The sequence below is a fragment of the Dermacentor variabilis genome, chromosome 5 (genome assembly GCF_050947875.1).
Source record: "Dermacentor variabilis isolate Ectoservices chromosome 5, ASM5094787v1, whole genome shotgun sequence".
In the NCBI taxonomy this organism is placed as follows: Eukaryota; Metazoa; Arthropoda; class Arachnida; order Ixodida; family Ixodidae; genus Dermacentor; species Dermacentor variabilis.
Genome location: NC_134572.1, coordinates 27469058 through 27486163, shown reverse-complemented (window position 1 = coordinate 27486163; position 17106 = coordinate 27469058). Strand labels below are relative to the sequence as shown.

At 44.3% G+C, this 17106-nt stretch overlaps 1 protein-coding gene across 1 annotated transcript; it reads left to right on the top strand.

Annotated features, from left to right (window-relative positions):
* Positions 1-15768: 15768 nt before the first annotated feature.
* LOC142583466 (juvenile hormone acid O-methyltransferase-like) lies at positions 15769-16347 on the top strand. The gene has a single exon (XM_075693953.1). It carries the CDS (start codon positions 15769-15771, stop codon positions 16345-16347), a length of 579 nt encoding a protein of 192 aa, XP_075550068.1.
* The last annotated feature ends 759 nt before the right edge of the window (positions 16348-17106 follow it).

Below are 17106 nucleotides of genomic sequence, written 5' to 3'. Positions count from 1 at the left end.
GACAGTCGAAACGACTAACTTAAGAGTGGACAAATCGTGGCAATGGAGGCTAACGGCGGAGAAGACTTAGATTGAGGCGCGAAGCGATGACGACGATGAGTATCTGCCATCAGAGGCGGATAGTATAAAGTCCGTTCCTGGATTGCCGGGGGCCATCACAAAGAGGAAAATAGCGGGTAATAGAAAGGCAGCCTCACCTAATAACAATGGACAATAATCATGCATTTAACGTGTGGCAATGGAATTGTCGCGGGTTTAACACAAAAAAGCAGCACTGCGACAGGTGGTCAGGGGCTTTGAGGCCAGGCCAAAGGTAATTATGCTGCAGTAAACCTTAGCAGACGAAATTATGCTTACTAGGTAAAAAGCGATATGTAGAGACAAAAATGGGGAGGGGGTTGGCGACCGTCATTGACAAAAAGTTGCCACACATTGAGCATGATATTCATCTTAGACATTCCAGGTTTTAATTTAATCTAGTTGAGATAAAACTTAAAAGAAACAGAGGTAAGACCTAAAGCATTTTCTGCTTGAATATTTACAGCAGTCATAACGATATGAGACCGAGGTTTAAAGCACTCTTCAACAAGGTGCTTTCGGTTGCCAAAAGCTCCCCGCTCGTTATTGGAGGGGATTTAATGCTCCCTATCACACATGGGGATACACTTGGAACACAAAGAAGGGAGAGGAGCTATGGAATCTTGCCATGGATCTGGGGTTATGCTTGATTACTGATCCGGCGTATGCCACCAGTTGTGGCACGTCCACAAGCAGGGATTCCACACCAGCTCTTACTTTTGTAAAACACTCAAGAGAAGCCAATTGGGAAAATTCCAACATGAATCTCTGCAGTGTTCATTACATTATACACATAACCATATGGATAACGAGACAGGAAACTAGAATCTTCAAATTAGCTGATTGGGATCAGTTCAGGAAAATGAGGGCGAACAGAACGAAAGTGGGGCCTTTAGATGCCACGCAGAAGCCTCTTCAGACATCGGTCATCCAGCTCAGAGAGGACGTCAAAGAGGCCACTAAAGAAATCAGGACAGAGGAAAATATTGAGGCTGTGGACAGCAGGCTGGCGCATCTGATTGAGGGCAAATAGTTTATATTACAGAGAGGGAAAACGCAGAGACTTAACAGAAGGCTAAGGAAAAAAATAGCGCAATTAAACAGAGAAATTGATGATCACTCGAAAACCCTCGTGAAGTAACAGTGGGGTGAGATTTGTTACTCGGCTGATGGTAGACTAGAACACGGAGGTACCTGGAACCTCCTCGAGCACTTACTCAACGAGAATGCAACAAGGGCAAGCAACAAAACAGCTATAGCTAAGTTGGTTAATCAGGAAAGTCAGGATAAAACACAGAGGGGTACCATGAATAGTCTCGCAGCCAAATATCTCCCACTTAAACAACCAAAGGAAGGAGACGAGATCCCCGAATATACGGGAGGCATATGTGAGGAACTTGACCGGGACTTCACTGGGAATGAAGGGAGGGCGGCTCTTCATAGTCTTAATGGTAGATCGGCGGCTGGATCTGACGGGATAGCTAAGATATTAAGAAATCTATATGATGAATCAATTTTTTATCTAACTGAACATTTCAATTAATGTTGGAGAAAAGGGGTATGCTCAGAGGAATGGAGGGTGGCCAATACTATCCGCATACCAAAGCCAGGCAAACAACTCATTCTGGACAGCCTTCGTCCTATTTCCTTAACGTCATGTCTAGGCAAAGCTATGGAACATGTCATCCTAAATCGGCTCACGAAATACGTTGAGCAGAACGACATCCTCCCATAGAACTTGATCGGCTTTCGTCCCCGGCTGTCAACTCAAGATGCTATGCTGCTGATCAAATAACAACTTATAGAGACCAGCCCAGCGCATACGAAAGCGCTTTTGGGATTGGAGGTGGAAAATCCTTCAATCGTACAAAGCATAAGGCAATACTTGACGTTCTCTCGGAGATGGGGTTAGGTAAGAGACTTTTTAACATCATTAAGAATTTTCTTAGAAACAGAACTGCACAACTCATGCTGGGAGAGCTTAAATCAGAGCATAAGAATTTGGGAAATAGGGGCACTCCACAATGGGCTGTGCTCTCACCCATGCTATTCAATTTAGCAATGTCCAAGGTTGCAAGAGATCTGGAGAGAATTGACACTATACATTATGTGGTATATGCCTACGCCATAACCATATGGAGTGCCAAGGGTAATGTCGGAGAGACAGAGACCAGATTACAGGAAAGTTTATGTGTTGTAGAGAACACACTGAAAGACATGGGGTTGAAATGCTCGGCAGCGAAATCAGAACTCTTGCTCATTAAACATCGCAGAAAAGGTCGTAAACCAAGGGGTAACATTCTGGAAGATGAGCCAAGAGTGTGCGTATACACTAATGAAGGATCCGCAATCAGGCTAGATGAAAAATCAAGGTTCTTGGGTATCACATAGAAAGAAACAATGTTAACTACAGAACAACACAATATATCTGGAATAAAACAGATGAAGACATTAGGTCACTAAGGAGAATTACCAATAGACACATAGGCTTAGGAGAAGACAGCGCTTTGAGGCTAATACATTCCTTTGCTCTCTCTCACTTCATTTATGTGGCTGAATTATTTAATTGGAAGCAGGCTGAACTTAACAAACTTAATGTGGTGCTCAGGAAGCTTGTTAAAGTAGCCCTAGGAATACCCAGTAACGCTGCAACCGACAAACTCATGAGTCTAGGGGTGCACAACACAATGGAAAAAGTCGCGGAGGCCCAACAGCTAGCGCAACACGAAAGATTGACAAAAACACGAGCTGGTAGGAACGTATTACAAGCAATAGGTGTAGAGCTGAATTGATCACGGAGCCCAATAGAGGCTGAAGTAGAATTAGGGAGTGAAGTTTGGAACAAGATCAGGACCAACCCTCTCCCCGGCAACATGCATCCAGGATATAATATCAAAACGAGAAAGGCAATAGCTAAAGCGCTCTTGCAGAAAATAGTGCAGCAGAACTGACTGGCAGCTATAGTTGATGCTGCCTGGGTGAAAGGTAAAGAAGCATATACGGTCATTGTATAAATTATAGAGGGAAGGTGCAAGGCGCTATCATTATTTTTACCAATTAAGGACCCCGTGGTGATGGAACAAGCGGCGATTACTCTAGCCATCAGGAGTAATAAGTGGGCTTGCATTTACAATAATTCGTAATCCACTACAAAGTGTTTTGATAAAGCCTACGTAGCTGAAGTTCAGCTAAAGTTTTTGAAAACATTGGGATTATGAGAACTGAAATCCGATGGTTTCCTGCGCATAAGGGGAAAGTGGACGAGACTCGCGTAAACGTCAATGAGGTTGCCCATGACTTGGCACAAGAACTTGCTAACCGTGACAGTCACAACTGAGCCGTTAACCCTCAAGCCAGGGAATCTAGAGATCATTTAATAACTTACAATGACATTACCAAACATTACTATTTAGAACGCGGCCAATTCCCATTGCCACGTTCGAAACTGAACAGGGCCTAGGCTGTCTCACTGCGCATATTGAAACAGGTACGTATCCCCACGCCGTACCACATTAATAAAATATATCCGGAGAGGGAGATTAATATGGACTGCAACGATTGTAATGACATCATTGGAATCAGACATATGCTGGCGGGATATCCCACGACTCTCCCCAACCTCGTTGAATAATGGACACAGTGGGAAAAAAAGGATTCAAAACCGATTGTTTCAAGACCAACTAAGGACCGTCCAGAGGGCCCATGATGTCGCTGAGGGTTTGGCCTGACAGTGCCAACGTGGGAGCGGCCCGCCTTGGCTTAAGAGGTCGAGCCTCCGGACCTGATTACAATAAACGTTTTCACACGCACACACGATGCGGCCTCTCTAAAAACGTACCGGTGAATTTGCTTGCACCTTGTCCATAGCCCGCTTTTGCAAGTATAATATAAATTACCAACTACCAACTCGTCTGATTTGCCAAACTGACAAGTCTAAAGTAGCTGTTAAGCTTATATTACCCGCACATTGATGAATGCATCTCACCCACCTTGAAATAGGCAACTATTCGTTTCGTGTCGTACTTTCTCACCGTTGCTCCTAAAATTTGCTGACTACGCACAACAAAAGGTTCTCTAAGTTGACGTATAGCATTTTCTCGAAGGTCTGCTGGCCACTCCAATTACGAATCCTGCAACCAAACGTAGCGAATATTCATGAAGAGCAGCCGCCCCAGCCACATGCAAGCCCAAAAGCGGAAACATGCATGCGCTCGTTACCACCTCAGCGCTGCCGTTAAACGAGCCAATGACTCCCTGTGCAATTCAGGCTGCGCTGCCATAAATTAAGATTGACGGGAGCGCCAACGCAAGACGCCCACGGCGCGTCCTTAATCAAGCGTTGACGGGATGTCTCATGAGTCTCACTGCGCTGTATTCTTCAGTGGGACTGCCCTCTGGTGTCCTCCACTCTGTATTCCGCCTCTGGGGCAGCAGCATGCACCTTTAGAAAAAAAGGGGTATTGTGGGACGTAGATATATGCCAAGCCTTTGGCTAAAACCAGCTTCGATACACTGAACTGCCGACACATCACCATAACTGTACTCATGGAAGTTTTAATTTGACTCAAGAACACGTCTTGCTTTTGCTTTAAGAGGTAGGCCTACTAAGAAAACGCGGAATAATTGGTATTCGCAGCTACCGACATTAGAATGTGAGTCGGGTTACGGTTGCATTATACGTTACGGTTCCATTGCATGAATGACGCGTGTTTTTTAGACATTTTCAACGTCCACTGAGACAACTGTCACCAAACTTAAAGATTTCGATTTGTGTGGTAAAGCTCACATTATTCAATGCTCGCAGTAGATATTGCACAATGCTGAACATAGGTCCAGTTATCTTAATCGAAACGGTACTGTCCCGTATCAACAAACGCAAAATATTTGTGTACTGGTCACAACGCGGAAAATTCAATGGCACCTATGGCGGCTCTAACGGTATCTCCCCCAGCTGTTCTTGTCATACTCACAAGTAGAATGTTGTCAAAGAGATCTTTCCACGTCAGGCATGGATGCTTGCTAGAGGCCGTAATTCAGTGGCAGAAAAACTCTCGTGAGGTTTAGCGTTTAGGGAATAAGATACAAATTTGTACATTGACCGCGTGGCGCTCAGTTTTTAAACCACTGAGCTCTGAACTGAAACACTGTGTTGTTATATGCGTCCAATGGTCGCACGTAATTAAACGAGGAAAACTGGGCTTGTCGCAGGTTGTCTTTTTCCCTTTCTTCTATTCTTTTAGAGGGGGGGAGGGGGAGGAAGAGTTTTTATTCACAAAGCATTTGATGTGGCTCTCCGGAAAAGGTCATCTTCGTGTAAAGAAAGCTCAATGCGAAGCCGTCTTCCCTCCAATATGTAATCTGAAGTTCTAAAAATCGAAGTATTTCGCTTCTTATTTCTCAACATCATGAAGATAGTTTTTCCTCCCTTACTACTGCGGAATTCCTGGTATTCTGTTCTTTAATTTTTATAATATTTAGCAATGGGGACTTCCTTAAAGGCCGGATACTCCTTCGCTGTGTCTGAAATCGTAGGCAGCATAATGCTTGGGAATTTATCGAAGTAAGCAAAGTCTGCGGGCTCACATGGTTGAGCCCCCAAAATTTAATTAAGGTATTCCTTCGTGCATGCCATATCGGAAATGACAGAGGGTGAATGAGGCAGCTGTAACGTAAGAAACACACGCAGCCCGTCATAAATATTAGGCGGATATGATGATCGTTCCTTGCTCATGCTTTTAACTGAATTAGTTTTTGTTATTTTGTTATTCGTGCACGACAATGACTGAATACATGAATATGTTATAAAACGTTGCGACGCACAGATCCTGTTAAGCAGCAAAAGTTTCTACATGTAATTTGAATACCTCGTCGAAACACCAGCAGTATAAATACTATTCCACAGCCTTTCATGTGCACAGAAAGGATCGAAATTTATGCGCAGGTCATTGTGTGCCATTTCGTCATTTTCCTGGTACAAATAAAGGAGAGAGTAAGATACACACGTAACAATGCTGATACATTCCCTGGTATAGGTTAGTATCTCAAAAAAAAAAAAGAATTCGCAGGTCGCAGAGATGAAAATATGTTATTTGCCCATGTCATTGTTTCGTTATTCAGTGTTCAAACACAAGTTCACAAGACAGGAATATTGCTTGTACGTCCGCAGCTCACTAGGTCCAATGGGGTACTACTAAAATCTATTCCCTTTACCCCTTTCCACAGCACAGGGTAGCCAGCCTTTATTTACACTGGCTAACCTGCCTGTCTTTCCTTCCCTTTTCTCTATCTCTCTCTCTCTCTAATATGATCGCCCGTTACCACGCCAATGTAAATCCATAAGGCGTACACGTTCAAAAGTGGACGAGGAAGAGGAGGAGGAGGAGGAGAAAAAAACTTTATTCTGGTCCTGTACTAAGCAGCCATGTTTATATTACTTGAAATAAGTTAGCGTTATTCGGTCGACCAGATTCACTTACATTATATTATCCTGTGTTTGGCAGAAAAAAAAATAACTTAGTGTTATTCGATCGACCAGATTCACTTACATTATATTATCCTGTGTTTGGCAGAAAAAAAAGAGGCCCAATACAGGAGGTAATAAGATCAATCTGGTATTCGTTATTTATTTTTGTGAGTTTTTGCCATTCATTCACTAGAAAAAGTCGTTCGCTGTGCGTTTTAGGTTAACATCACTACAAGATTTATTTTATTACTCTGCAGCTGGAACTTTGCATCGCGAGTATGATGCGCAAGAAACGATATTGCGTTGCAGCGTGCCCTGCCAAAGTAACTTCCTGAAAGCTCGACACATCCATTACACATCGCACGGGAAAGTTTCTCGCACACTCTACTCTCGTATTCTTCTTTCGTTTTCGCATTTTTTTTGTGTGTGTGTGCCTGAGCCAGCCCACGTGTCACGGGAGGTTATTACTCCATTAAATGCCTTCTGCGAGCTCTCTGTTCTTCTCTCGTTCTTTTTGAACCATACGAGGAAAAAAAAACCCAACGATCAGGCATGCTATTATGCAGGTTGCTTCTTTTTTAGACCGACTTGAATGATGGATTGTAGTGTACCTATATAGGCTATTTGTTTTAGGCTACCAGAATGTACACATCTCGTATTACAAGATGTAAAGGAAGTGCACCGGTACCGTGCAGCCAAAAGAAAAAAGAAGAAGACGCAAAGGAATAAAGTATCAGGTACATTGAGATGGCAAGAATACAGAATTAAAACGCAAGGACGGTAAAGTTCCGAACCGATGCGAGCTAAAAAACTACAATATGAAATTTAGATTTAAGCTTTAGATGAGCTTGGCCTTTGAGGAGCGTTTTGATTCAAGAGACCGATGCAAGCGCTCATGAGTCATCGTCAGCCTCTAGTATGGCAGTTGTGCTCATGTGATCACTAAATGCAGTGCCTTATATGATGAAATTGCAATGACTCAATATATACAGGAGATGCTTTTACGTGTAATACAGAGGACGAACCGGGCGTCATATGCAAATTTCGTGAAGACAACATGTATGCTTGTAAATGCATTATGCAGTGAGAAAAGAATCTGCACGCTCATGACTATTCTTAATTGAGTAACTTCCCTAAAACAAGTAAAGTGTACTATTGCTCACTTCGACGGCTCCCACGCAAGGAAGCAAACACAGTAAGCAACACATCAACTTTTTAGTAGCACAGACAAAAAAATTAGGCAAAAATATTAGGGTTGCAGTGCAAAATTTTACAATGTAGATTAATTATTCAAGTGCTTAAATCATGGTGTTCTTTGCCAGAAATTTTCTCTCAGTGCTTACCCAGAAGGTATCAGGTGTTGAGAAGCTGCTGTTGATTTCAGGGTGGCATTGCCAAATCAGGTACTTCAAGGATTTTACAATGTATGCTAAGAGAGTTTAAAAAAAATTTTTTTTGGATTTGAATGAAATCAAGTTAAAATGCATAATGTGAGCTTTCATTGGTAAAGCTGAAATTATGACTGATTATTTTGCGACAAGTTTTTGTGTTTTCTTTAACGAAACAATGTGTCAGTTCAGGGCATAAGTACTATGAATAAGCCTTGCTAATAAGTGCTGCAAAAATACCTGACACCTTAAAACTGGATGGCAACTTTTGGGAAGGTTTTCCATTGGCATTTCAAGGAAAAAAGCTGAAGGGATTACGGTTCTAGGCGAAGTGTAACGCCATAATTCCGAAATGGTACCCTTTATTCTCTACACAGTCCATGTGCTTCACGTGGTAGTTGAAGTATGAGTGCTTGCGCGGTCCTCTGTGTTGGCTTCAAATATTTCCAGAAAACGCTTGTATTTCTACCATTTTTCTATACATGGGTGCTAGAGAAGAGCTTGGTATTATGTTTGATTTAGGCTACTCTTCACTTAGTGATAAAATGAATAACAGCTTAGGCCGGGGTAAGTAGAAAAGGACAATAAAGCAAAATATAAAGAAAAGCCGGTTCTCACTTGCACACTGGTCAGAAAAAGTTCAAGCAAGTGCATTGTACGTCACAGCAAACGCAGATAGTCCTACAGATAATCACAGGCAGTTTAATAACAACATTGTATTGCGTCACGATAAACATATATAGCACAGCAAGTGATGACAGTTTTTAAAAACCGAAGTGAAATTCAAATTGACAGTTCGCATTCAGCTTGAGTAAATAGCGTTGCAGAAGAGGAGTATGAACGTAAAGATAGGTCGTGTAAAGTAAAACCCCCCTGTAATTTCTACCAATTACTCCACATTCCAAGAAATATATGAGGTGCTAACTGCGCGCTTTTCTGGGTAAATTCCTGGCAATGCTCCCCCATTTTTTTTTCGAATAAGGGTGGTCCTCCATACAGAGAGGGCTATTTATCGCTTAGTATCTTTTTTTTTCTCCGTGCAGCACGATTAGCCCAGTGCCACAAGAGGTGTTCGGTATATGCTGTTGATTAAAAGCAAAAGCATGCAGCATTGCGGCTCAGCCTATTTTGTATACGCAGTGCTTGAAAGCAGTTTTTGTATTACTGTTTGAACTGAGTGGCTGACGCTGAGTGTATAATTTTTTGCCTAATTTGAAATAAACCATTAAATTATATGATGAAATAATACGCTGTGAACTCACACCCTCACACCCGTAAGACTGTAAGAATGTGAGTAACACTCAGAAGAAGCTTCAAGACTGTGAATCGATTTACATGTACGCGAGTAGAGAAAATTTACCCACCATTACGATGCTCTCTAATGGGATATTTGAGCGCAGCCGGATACTTGTTTTCGTTTCGCGATATATATATTGGTTGGCGCGGACAACCTGTATCGTGCGGCACATTGCAAATAGAGTGAAGTGCGGCGTGACTGCCTCCCTAACCTGGAGGTCGCGAGAGCCAGCGCATGCGCAACACGTGGGTGCGATTCACAGTAGCCACCGCCGATGGAACTCCCAGACGACGCGCGCTACTGTGGCGCCATCTCTTAGGCGTCGTCGCCGCACTACTCTTCTCACGCTTCCGCCATACCCTCCTCCACTTTCCGCCTCCTGTTTCCGCTGCACCATCGTCTCCGCTTTCCTCCTCGCGTCTTTCATCCCCCACTGCGCTGCTTGTTCGCTTTCATCTTTCGCTGTGCTCGTTCGCTCGTTTACGCTGACGCTCACCGCAAGAACGGGCGCCTAATAGCTGCGATATAAAAAGCAGGGAAGACATTGATGCAACCGGATCCGTTAGAGGCTTAGTTAGCGGTACAAGGCATATGGACAAATTTTGAGGAAGAGAAAAGATTAAAGAGTTGCATTCAGACATGTTAGAATTAAAAGCATGCATAGCATTCCTGAGTAAGTCAAGCAGGCTATAGGTGACTATTTGTCACCGCTCCGTTACAAAGGGGATGTTAACAAATAATAATCATCACCATCGTGACTTCTCGCGCACTAGGACGCTTGTATAGGGCGTGTTCGTCAGCAGCTAGGAAGCACTGGCGTGGCGCAGTAGCAGAGTATAGCTGTTACCCGCATAGGAGTGGCCCCAGTTAGATCCCGGCGGAAACCGAGTTCTTCTTTTTCCTCATTGTTGGCGATCGCTGCGATGCACACCGGCGGTGGCGGACATCACATACCGAAATGGCTATTGGAATGAGCCCAAACAGCTTACGCTGTAAAAAAGAAAACAAAACGTGTCTGGAGGGGGAGAATATACAGCGATGAAATAAATATCCTACACATATACATTACACACAAATAAGAAGAAAGTTTATTGAAGGATGGCCATGCCCTTAGCTTAGTTGGTAAAGCGTATTGCGGAAGTTTTGGGTTCGGCTCCTGACGACGACACGTTGGCTTTTTTGTCCACTTTTCGCTTTTCCTTAACGATTTCAATTAAAAAGAACTCTTTATTTTCCCTTTATTGGCTTCTTTGTCTTTTCGCTTCGTATGTTTGTGGCTAACAAAAATCTAGCCCTTCAGCTTCTCTCCTTCTCGTTAACGGATCCTTACACAAACTCGGGTGATAATTAGACATTGCAGGCTGTTGACCGACCGCGCTAACTCTTCGCATGCTAACTACAGCATAAATTTACCACCTCCTACCACCCCCAAACGAACGGCCTCACTGAGCGTTTGAACCGCACCCTTACAGACATGCTATCCAAATACGTTTCAGACGACCACCGTGACTGGGACCTGGCTCTAACTTACATTACCTTTGCATACAACTCATCCCGTCTCGAAACTGGTGGCTTTTCCCCGTTTTACATTTTGTATGGCTGCGAACCGACGCTACCACTGGACACTGTGTTTCCGTCCGCCACAGCTTCAACTAGTGATAATGCCCGTGATGCAATCGCCCATGCTGACCATGCTCGTCAACTTGCGCGCGCTCGTCTACAAGTGTCTCAAGACAAGCAAAAACAACGCTACGACCTCCGTCACCGTGATGTCCATTTTGTGCCCGGCGCCTTCGTATTGCTTTGGTCACCATCGCGTAAAGTCGGCCTATGTGAAAAACTCTTTCCTGTTACACAGGCCCATATCGCGTGATACGCAAAGTGACCTATGTCACCTATGAAATCGTTCTAGCCGCGCCCACTACGTCCTCCGCTGTGACAACCAGTGACATTGTCCACGTTGCCCGACTCAAGCCCTACAACTCTCCCTGCACCTTGGATATTTAACAGCATCGTGACGGTGCTTTTGCCGCCGGGGGGTAATATTACGATATCATCAAGCGATGCTCAAGATACGAGCCGCCGCGAGAACGACGAAGAAGTTGGTCGGTGCCCTTGGCACGAGCGAGTGTCAGCCTGGCTGCCTGGCTCCAGTGTAAATAGCGTGTAGATAGCATCTTTCGTCTGTATCTTTCCACACGTAACAATATTTTAAAATGCAATGTAACGTGTCTAAACATGGCCTTTGTAGATTGTACATGCAATTTTTAGTGATGCAGTTAGAAAAATATATTAGAAATACATTTTCGCATGGCACAAAAATTAATGAATTTTGATAGGATCTCATGCAATTAAATTTTTTAGCAAGATGTCTCGGCAAAATATTTCATTAGGTATACGAAAAAGCCACAAATCTTATCGGAAAGACTTCATATCGTTTACTTACACGCCTGCTTGGACGCTTGGTATGGAAGAACTCTTAAATGTTTTACGGAGTAGCCTAACTAGATCGCATTTCTCTTCTTTTGCAATCGAAGGACATCTGCCCAAGCGAACAACTCCATCGCACTGTTCCAGACCACAAGCAATCTTCCAGCATATCAGTAATGTCTTCATACATTCTGCAAATTGTCCCGCCTGCAACGTTTGACGTTGTTCGCTCCGAGAAGAAACAGCGATACTGAAAAAAAATAGAAAAACAGATGACTTGGCCATTCATCCGGCAGTGTAATTTCAAACAAAGCTCACTTCGTGCGGAAGACCGGTGCCGCAATCAGTTGCAGTGCACCTGCGGCTGGGCCCCGATAAAACGGAAAGCTCCCGTTTGCGAGAGTGCCTCCCAGGCCAGCTCGTGTTGCTGTTGGCTGCCTGTCTTCATCTTGCTACTACTAAGCTATCTTGCTTGCTTTTCTTCTATTGCACTCTTTTGGAGTGGTAGGTGCTAGGAAGCATCTGATGCCGACCTCGGCCACACGCTGCTTCTTGTGTTTTCAACCCTTGTCTTCCTGTAATGGAAATCTGGGCTCCAACCAACGGCGTACATTCTGGAACGCCGTTCCTCGACCTGTGGTCTGGCCCGTGAGTTTCAGACCATACGATCAGTAAGATAAAGAATTGAACGCGTGTGCGGGTCGGCGGAATCGCCACCGCACTATGGGTGGTGCCGATCTACAAGGGGTTCCTCTTCCTTGGCACGTGTCGGGGTCGGTGAATATCGTATGATCTAAGAAAATAACGAGACGCGCAAGCAGGAACGAGAGAAAGGCGAACACGAGGGATTTACGGGTATACTGGGCAGCTGTGGTTTGAGTTGGGCTTGCCTGCTGTACTTGTATTTCAATATACCCTTGCTGCTGAAAAAGAAAAGAAAGCAATCAACAAAAGAAGTGAACAAGCAGTAAAATCATTGCAGTGCATTAGGTTTGCTTACGGCATAGACTGGCCTTAGCTGAGAATTTCTCCGTGCAATAATACACCAAAACCTGCGCTAAAAGCTCCGTCATGCTATCGGTTTTAAGCTTATGTATGGGCCCACCGTGCCGGAACTTCGCCTCTTCGTAGCCTTTACTACATCACCGTGCGGAAGCTGGCTTTTGTGCACGTCTTACCTTTCCCTGAACTGCGTCGCATTGAGCTGAATGTGGCCGGGACCATTAACAACCACTGCCTGAAAGAAGGAGCTCACGTGATGAAATGTGTGATGGAGGTTGTAAATGTCACACCATGGCCCTTGGTAGCCTCTCGATATGTGCACCACGCTCCCACGTCTCTCGATCCCACGTCTTCAAAGATCGCTTCCCACGTATAATTTGGTAACGTGCTAGCCCATAAGCAAGTATGAAGCGCTGCCAACTAACCCCTTTCATAGCACTCTCAAATATGATTTTGCATTCCTTCTCAACGGCTTTTGTACCTTTCGGGCCCTAATAAAGTTTTGCCACAGCACAGGACTCAATTCAAGGCTCCTTCTGTGTTAACGACGAACATTAATCGTACGACAACATTTTTCCTTTCCCCTTTCCCACCGAAGAGTAGCATGTTAGCGTTCACAAACTCAGGCCGACATTTCTGTATTTCTATAAATGAAATCTTCTCTCTCCTCCTTCTCTCAATGTACTTGGGCCCATACTGGCTCCCCCCCCCTCCCACACACACATATATACGAGGCAAGGCTTTTTTTTACTCCACCTATCAACGCCATGCTTTAGAGATTGAAGGCTCACTGATAACAACGCATGACCCCTTCTCGATGGCTGTGTTCCGGCCTTTCAAAGTTTGACGATGGCTCTCTCGGTGGACTAAGGCGTTGCCCCGTTCAGAATGCAGATGCGTCGTCTATTCCATCACTTCGCTGGTGTAACCGACACCGACATGGTATGTTTTCGCTGCTCCTTCAGAACCTGTGCTTCACACATTCCTCTGCTTTACCCGCAGATCTATCCTCCCTTACCTTACCTACGCAAATGCTCACGTTGCAGGTATAACGTCTGTGAAAGCACTGCTCATTGCGCCTGTAAGAGGCACCGGGGCGAAATATGTCAAAATTTTAACCCTCTAGTCACCCGCATTGTCTTTCGTCAGTCACTCGAACAACAGTAGGCAATGCTCGAAAGTCCCCATTGCAGCGTATGCAACGACCATGTTCCCTGGCGAGTAGGTTATACGTGATCAAATCTGCCTAGTCCATTCCTTCTATTCTTTTTTTTTGCTGCACGATTGTTTCTGTGCTTAGATTTATCTAGTATTGAAATAATAAAAAAGTTACTCATTTACCTAATAATGTTTAGCGTCACTCCTTTTCACGTAATAGTAATAATAAGCGTATTGTCACAGGGCTGGAGCCGACATACACTTTGCTGCGTTTTTTCTTTAAAATGTGCGATAAGATACGAAGGTATGTTGCGAGTTCAAAAAGATTAGGAGCAAAGTTTTCTAATGGGAGTAAGTGAGCTATGCATTTAGTTCCACACACAATCGAGAATGCCACAGAACTCCACAGCCACTGAGTCCCCATGCGATGGTTGTTTGTGTGCTCATTTTTGACCAACAGCTACAAGAAATAGTGTCAGGTATAACGGTGCTAAAACACGCCGCAGTGGAGTCTCCGGAAATTTTGACCACCGGGGGGTCCTTAAAGTGCCCATAAATTTAAGTACACGGGTGTTCTCGCCACCATCAAAATGTGGCCGCCATGGCTGGGATTCCATCCCGCGGCCTCATGCTCAGCATCCCAACACCATAGCCGCTAAGCAGTCACGGCTGGTAGCAACGACTAAGCAACGGCGAACGACAACTTTAAAGCTGTAAAATTCGAACAGAGCAAGCTGGAAATTGTACTTGAGAGAGATTAGTATTTTAAACAGAACTTCATCTTGAAGAGAGAATATAAGGAATCAAGACAAATGCAGGTAGGTTGTTCAGCTGTAGATGTCCAGTTTGCTACATTGCGCTTTGAGATGACGTTTTCACTTATGCATTTTATTGATGTTTTTGAGGCGTGCCATTTGGAGGCGTCATATACCAATTATCAAAAAAAGTCTCATAGTTTTCAACAAACATTTCCTCTCAATTAAGCAGTCCTGCTAGCCTTCGCGGTGCACATTACGGAGCGGCGTTCAAGGAAACGACCTACAGATGTTCGCGTGCCGCGCAAAGTACAATGACCCCCACAGCCGCTGTAAAATACGGATAATAACAAATAAGCAGCTAAAGATAGGGACATACGAGCTGAGAACGGGGAGTTGCTCACCTTCTGAGGCGTGTGCAAAAGATATCACGGAACACAGCACAAAGGACTCCTGCAGGCGCAGATATCGCTGACGCTGCAGCTGGCGAAGCACGCGCTCCGGACAGGACATACGTTGTGGTCCCAAGCATGTCGGACCATGTTTGAGGGATAGCATGCGCTGCACTTCATCACTCCCAGGTGATTCGTAATGTTTTATTCCTTCATTACTACTACTATTGCATTCGCCGTGCACGTGTGTAGCTCGTCACTTTGCTAAGCGTTTCACCAAAGCTGTTTTGTATACTGACTGTACTGTTTTGTAACTGACTGCTACAGATGTACGTTGTTTTGGTGAAAAGCAGTCTCGTGAAGGTTCTCATAAAGCTGTCAACTATATCTAACTTATTTTGTATATAAAACTCAAGATCATGCTTAGTATAGACGCCCAATCAAAACTAGCGCTATTAAGGAATGAGAAAAATGAACGTCATGTTATGAAACTGTTATCTGTCAACCGTTACTTACAACACTACACGCAGTGAAAGCCGCTATCAAAGTGATTTGTGACCATTTATACGCTCCATGTGCTTTTGAAACGTTCAAGAAGCCTGTGTACCTGGTATTCATTCTTCTCTTTTTTTATTTTTTTGTCGCTCATGCTGTTGTGCCTTAGAGGTGTTTCTTCTATTGTCCTAAAACAGATGCTGTTTTATTGGGGGTCATACACATCTGACTTGGCCATGCTCTTTTTTTATTCTTTTTGTGGCAGGTTTCTAGTTTATTTGTTCACTACAAATCTCCTCTGGCCGCCATAATGGGCACAACTCGGAACTCAAAAAACACCAGCAGCTGCTCTTTCGTAGATGTGGAGTCCCCAGTAGTTTTCAGCACCACGTTGGAAGAGTACGGCCAGTGCACTGTTCGAATTCTCGACTGCTTCCAGAACGCGTTCGCTCCAACAGAAGTTGGTGCGGATGCCTGTGTCAGCGAACTATCGGAAGCCAAATTCATCGACGTAGGCTGTGGAGAAGGAAGTTTCACCTTAAAATACCTACTTCCATGCTCCCTGTCTAAATGTCAGAAACTCGTGGGAGTGGACAAGTCATCTGCGATGCTGGAACATGCGAGGTTGAGACATGGCCACGATATGATTGAGTACCTGCACCTCGACATCGTCAATAGTGACGTGGACAAGTTCGTGAGACAACATGGTCATTTCATGCGTGTCTACTCATTCCACTTGCTGCACTGGGACAGGGACAGGGCTCGGGCTCTGAAGAACATAGAGAAACTGATAGCGCCGCAAGGGGACTGCTTTATCGTCTTCGAGCACTGCATTCCCGTTTTCGAAGTGTTCATGGCCGTCGCTGAATCGCCGAGGTGTAGAAAATAGGCGGGGGTAAGAAATATTTCAACATATAGCAATGATCCCGTTGGCGAAGACAATCAAACCGCTCAAATTGAAAGCGAAATAAGTAATAAAACGTGTATTCCTGTCAAGTCATTCTGAGAAATTCAATTGATCATGGCCACAGTTGACAAGGCCAATGTCTGATAATATAACGTTTCGTTCCGTTCGATTCTGGGCTATTCCTATCATCCGCCGTTCATGGCCCGTCGGTCCAGCTGATAACGCGGGTGGAGCACCGATCTTAGCATTGATGAAGCGCGCAAAGGAATAGAACTGTCATAGAGCCGTTGCATGATCCCAGCCGAAGATGACAAATTTGAACAGAAATATGGGCGATGAAAAATTATCACAATGCGTACAACGTGGCTTTTTACGGCGCTTCACGGCAAATAAGGCGCCCTTATTCAGTATTTCAACTCTATCCATCAACATCGCTATAAAGCGCTCGTGTTATGACGTTATTAGTCCTCAATTCGCGATCACTAATTCTCAGAGTTAACAGTCTCACAGGCAGGTTTCAGCAAGAGAGGCGACACAAAAACAGTGACAGGAAACGGACAAGAACGCTTCAGCGATCAATCTGCGATAAATCAAGCGAATGAACACATGCGTAAATTGAAAGCAAAAGTCGATTCCCCCTGACTAAAACAAAAAAATGTACTTGATGCTTTGCGTTTAAGTGTTCAATGCAGTTGATTGTTAACTAGAACTCGAATGTTATGTTTTGCGTCATCGTCCGCG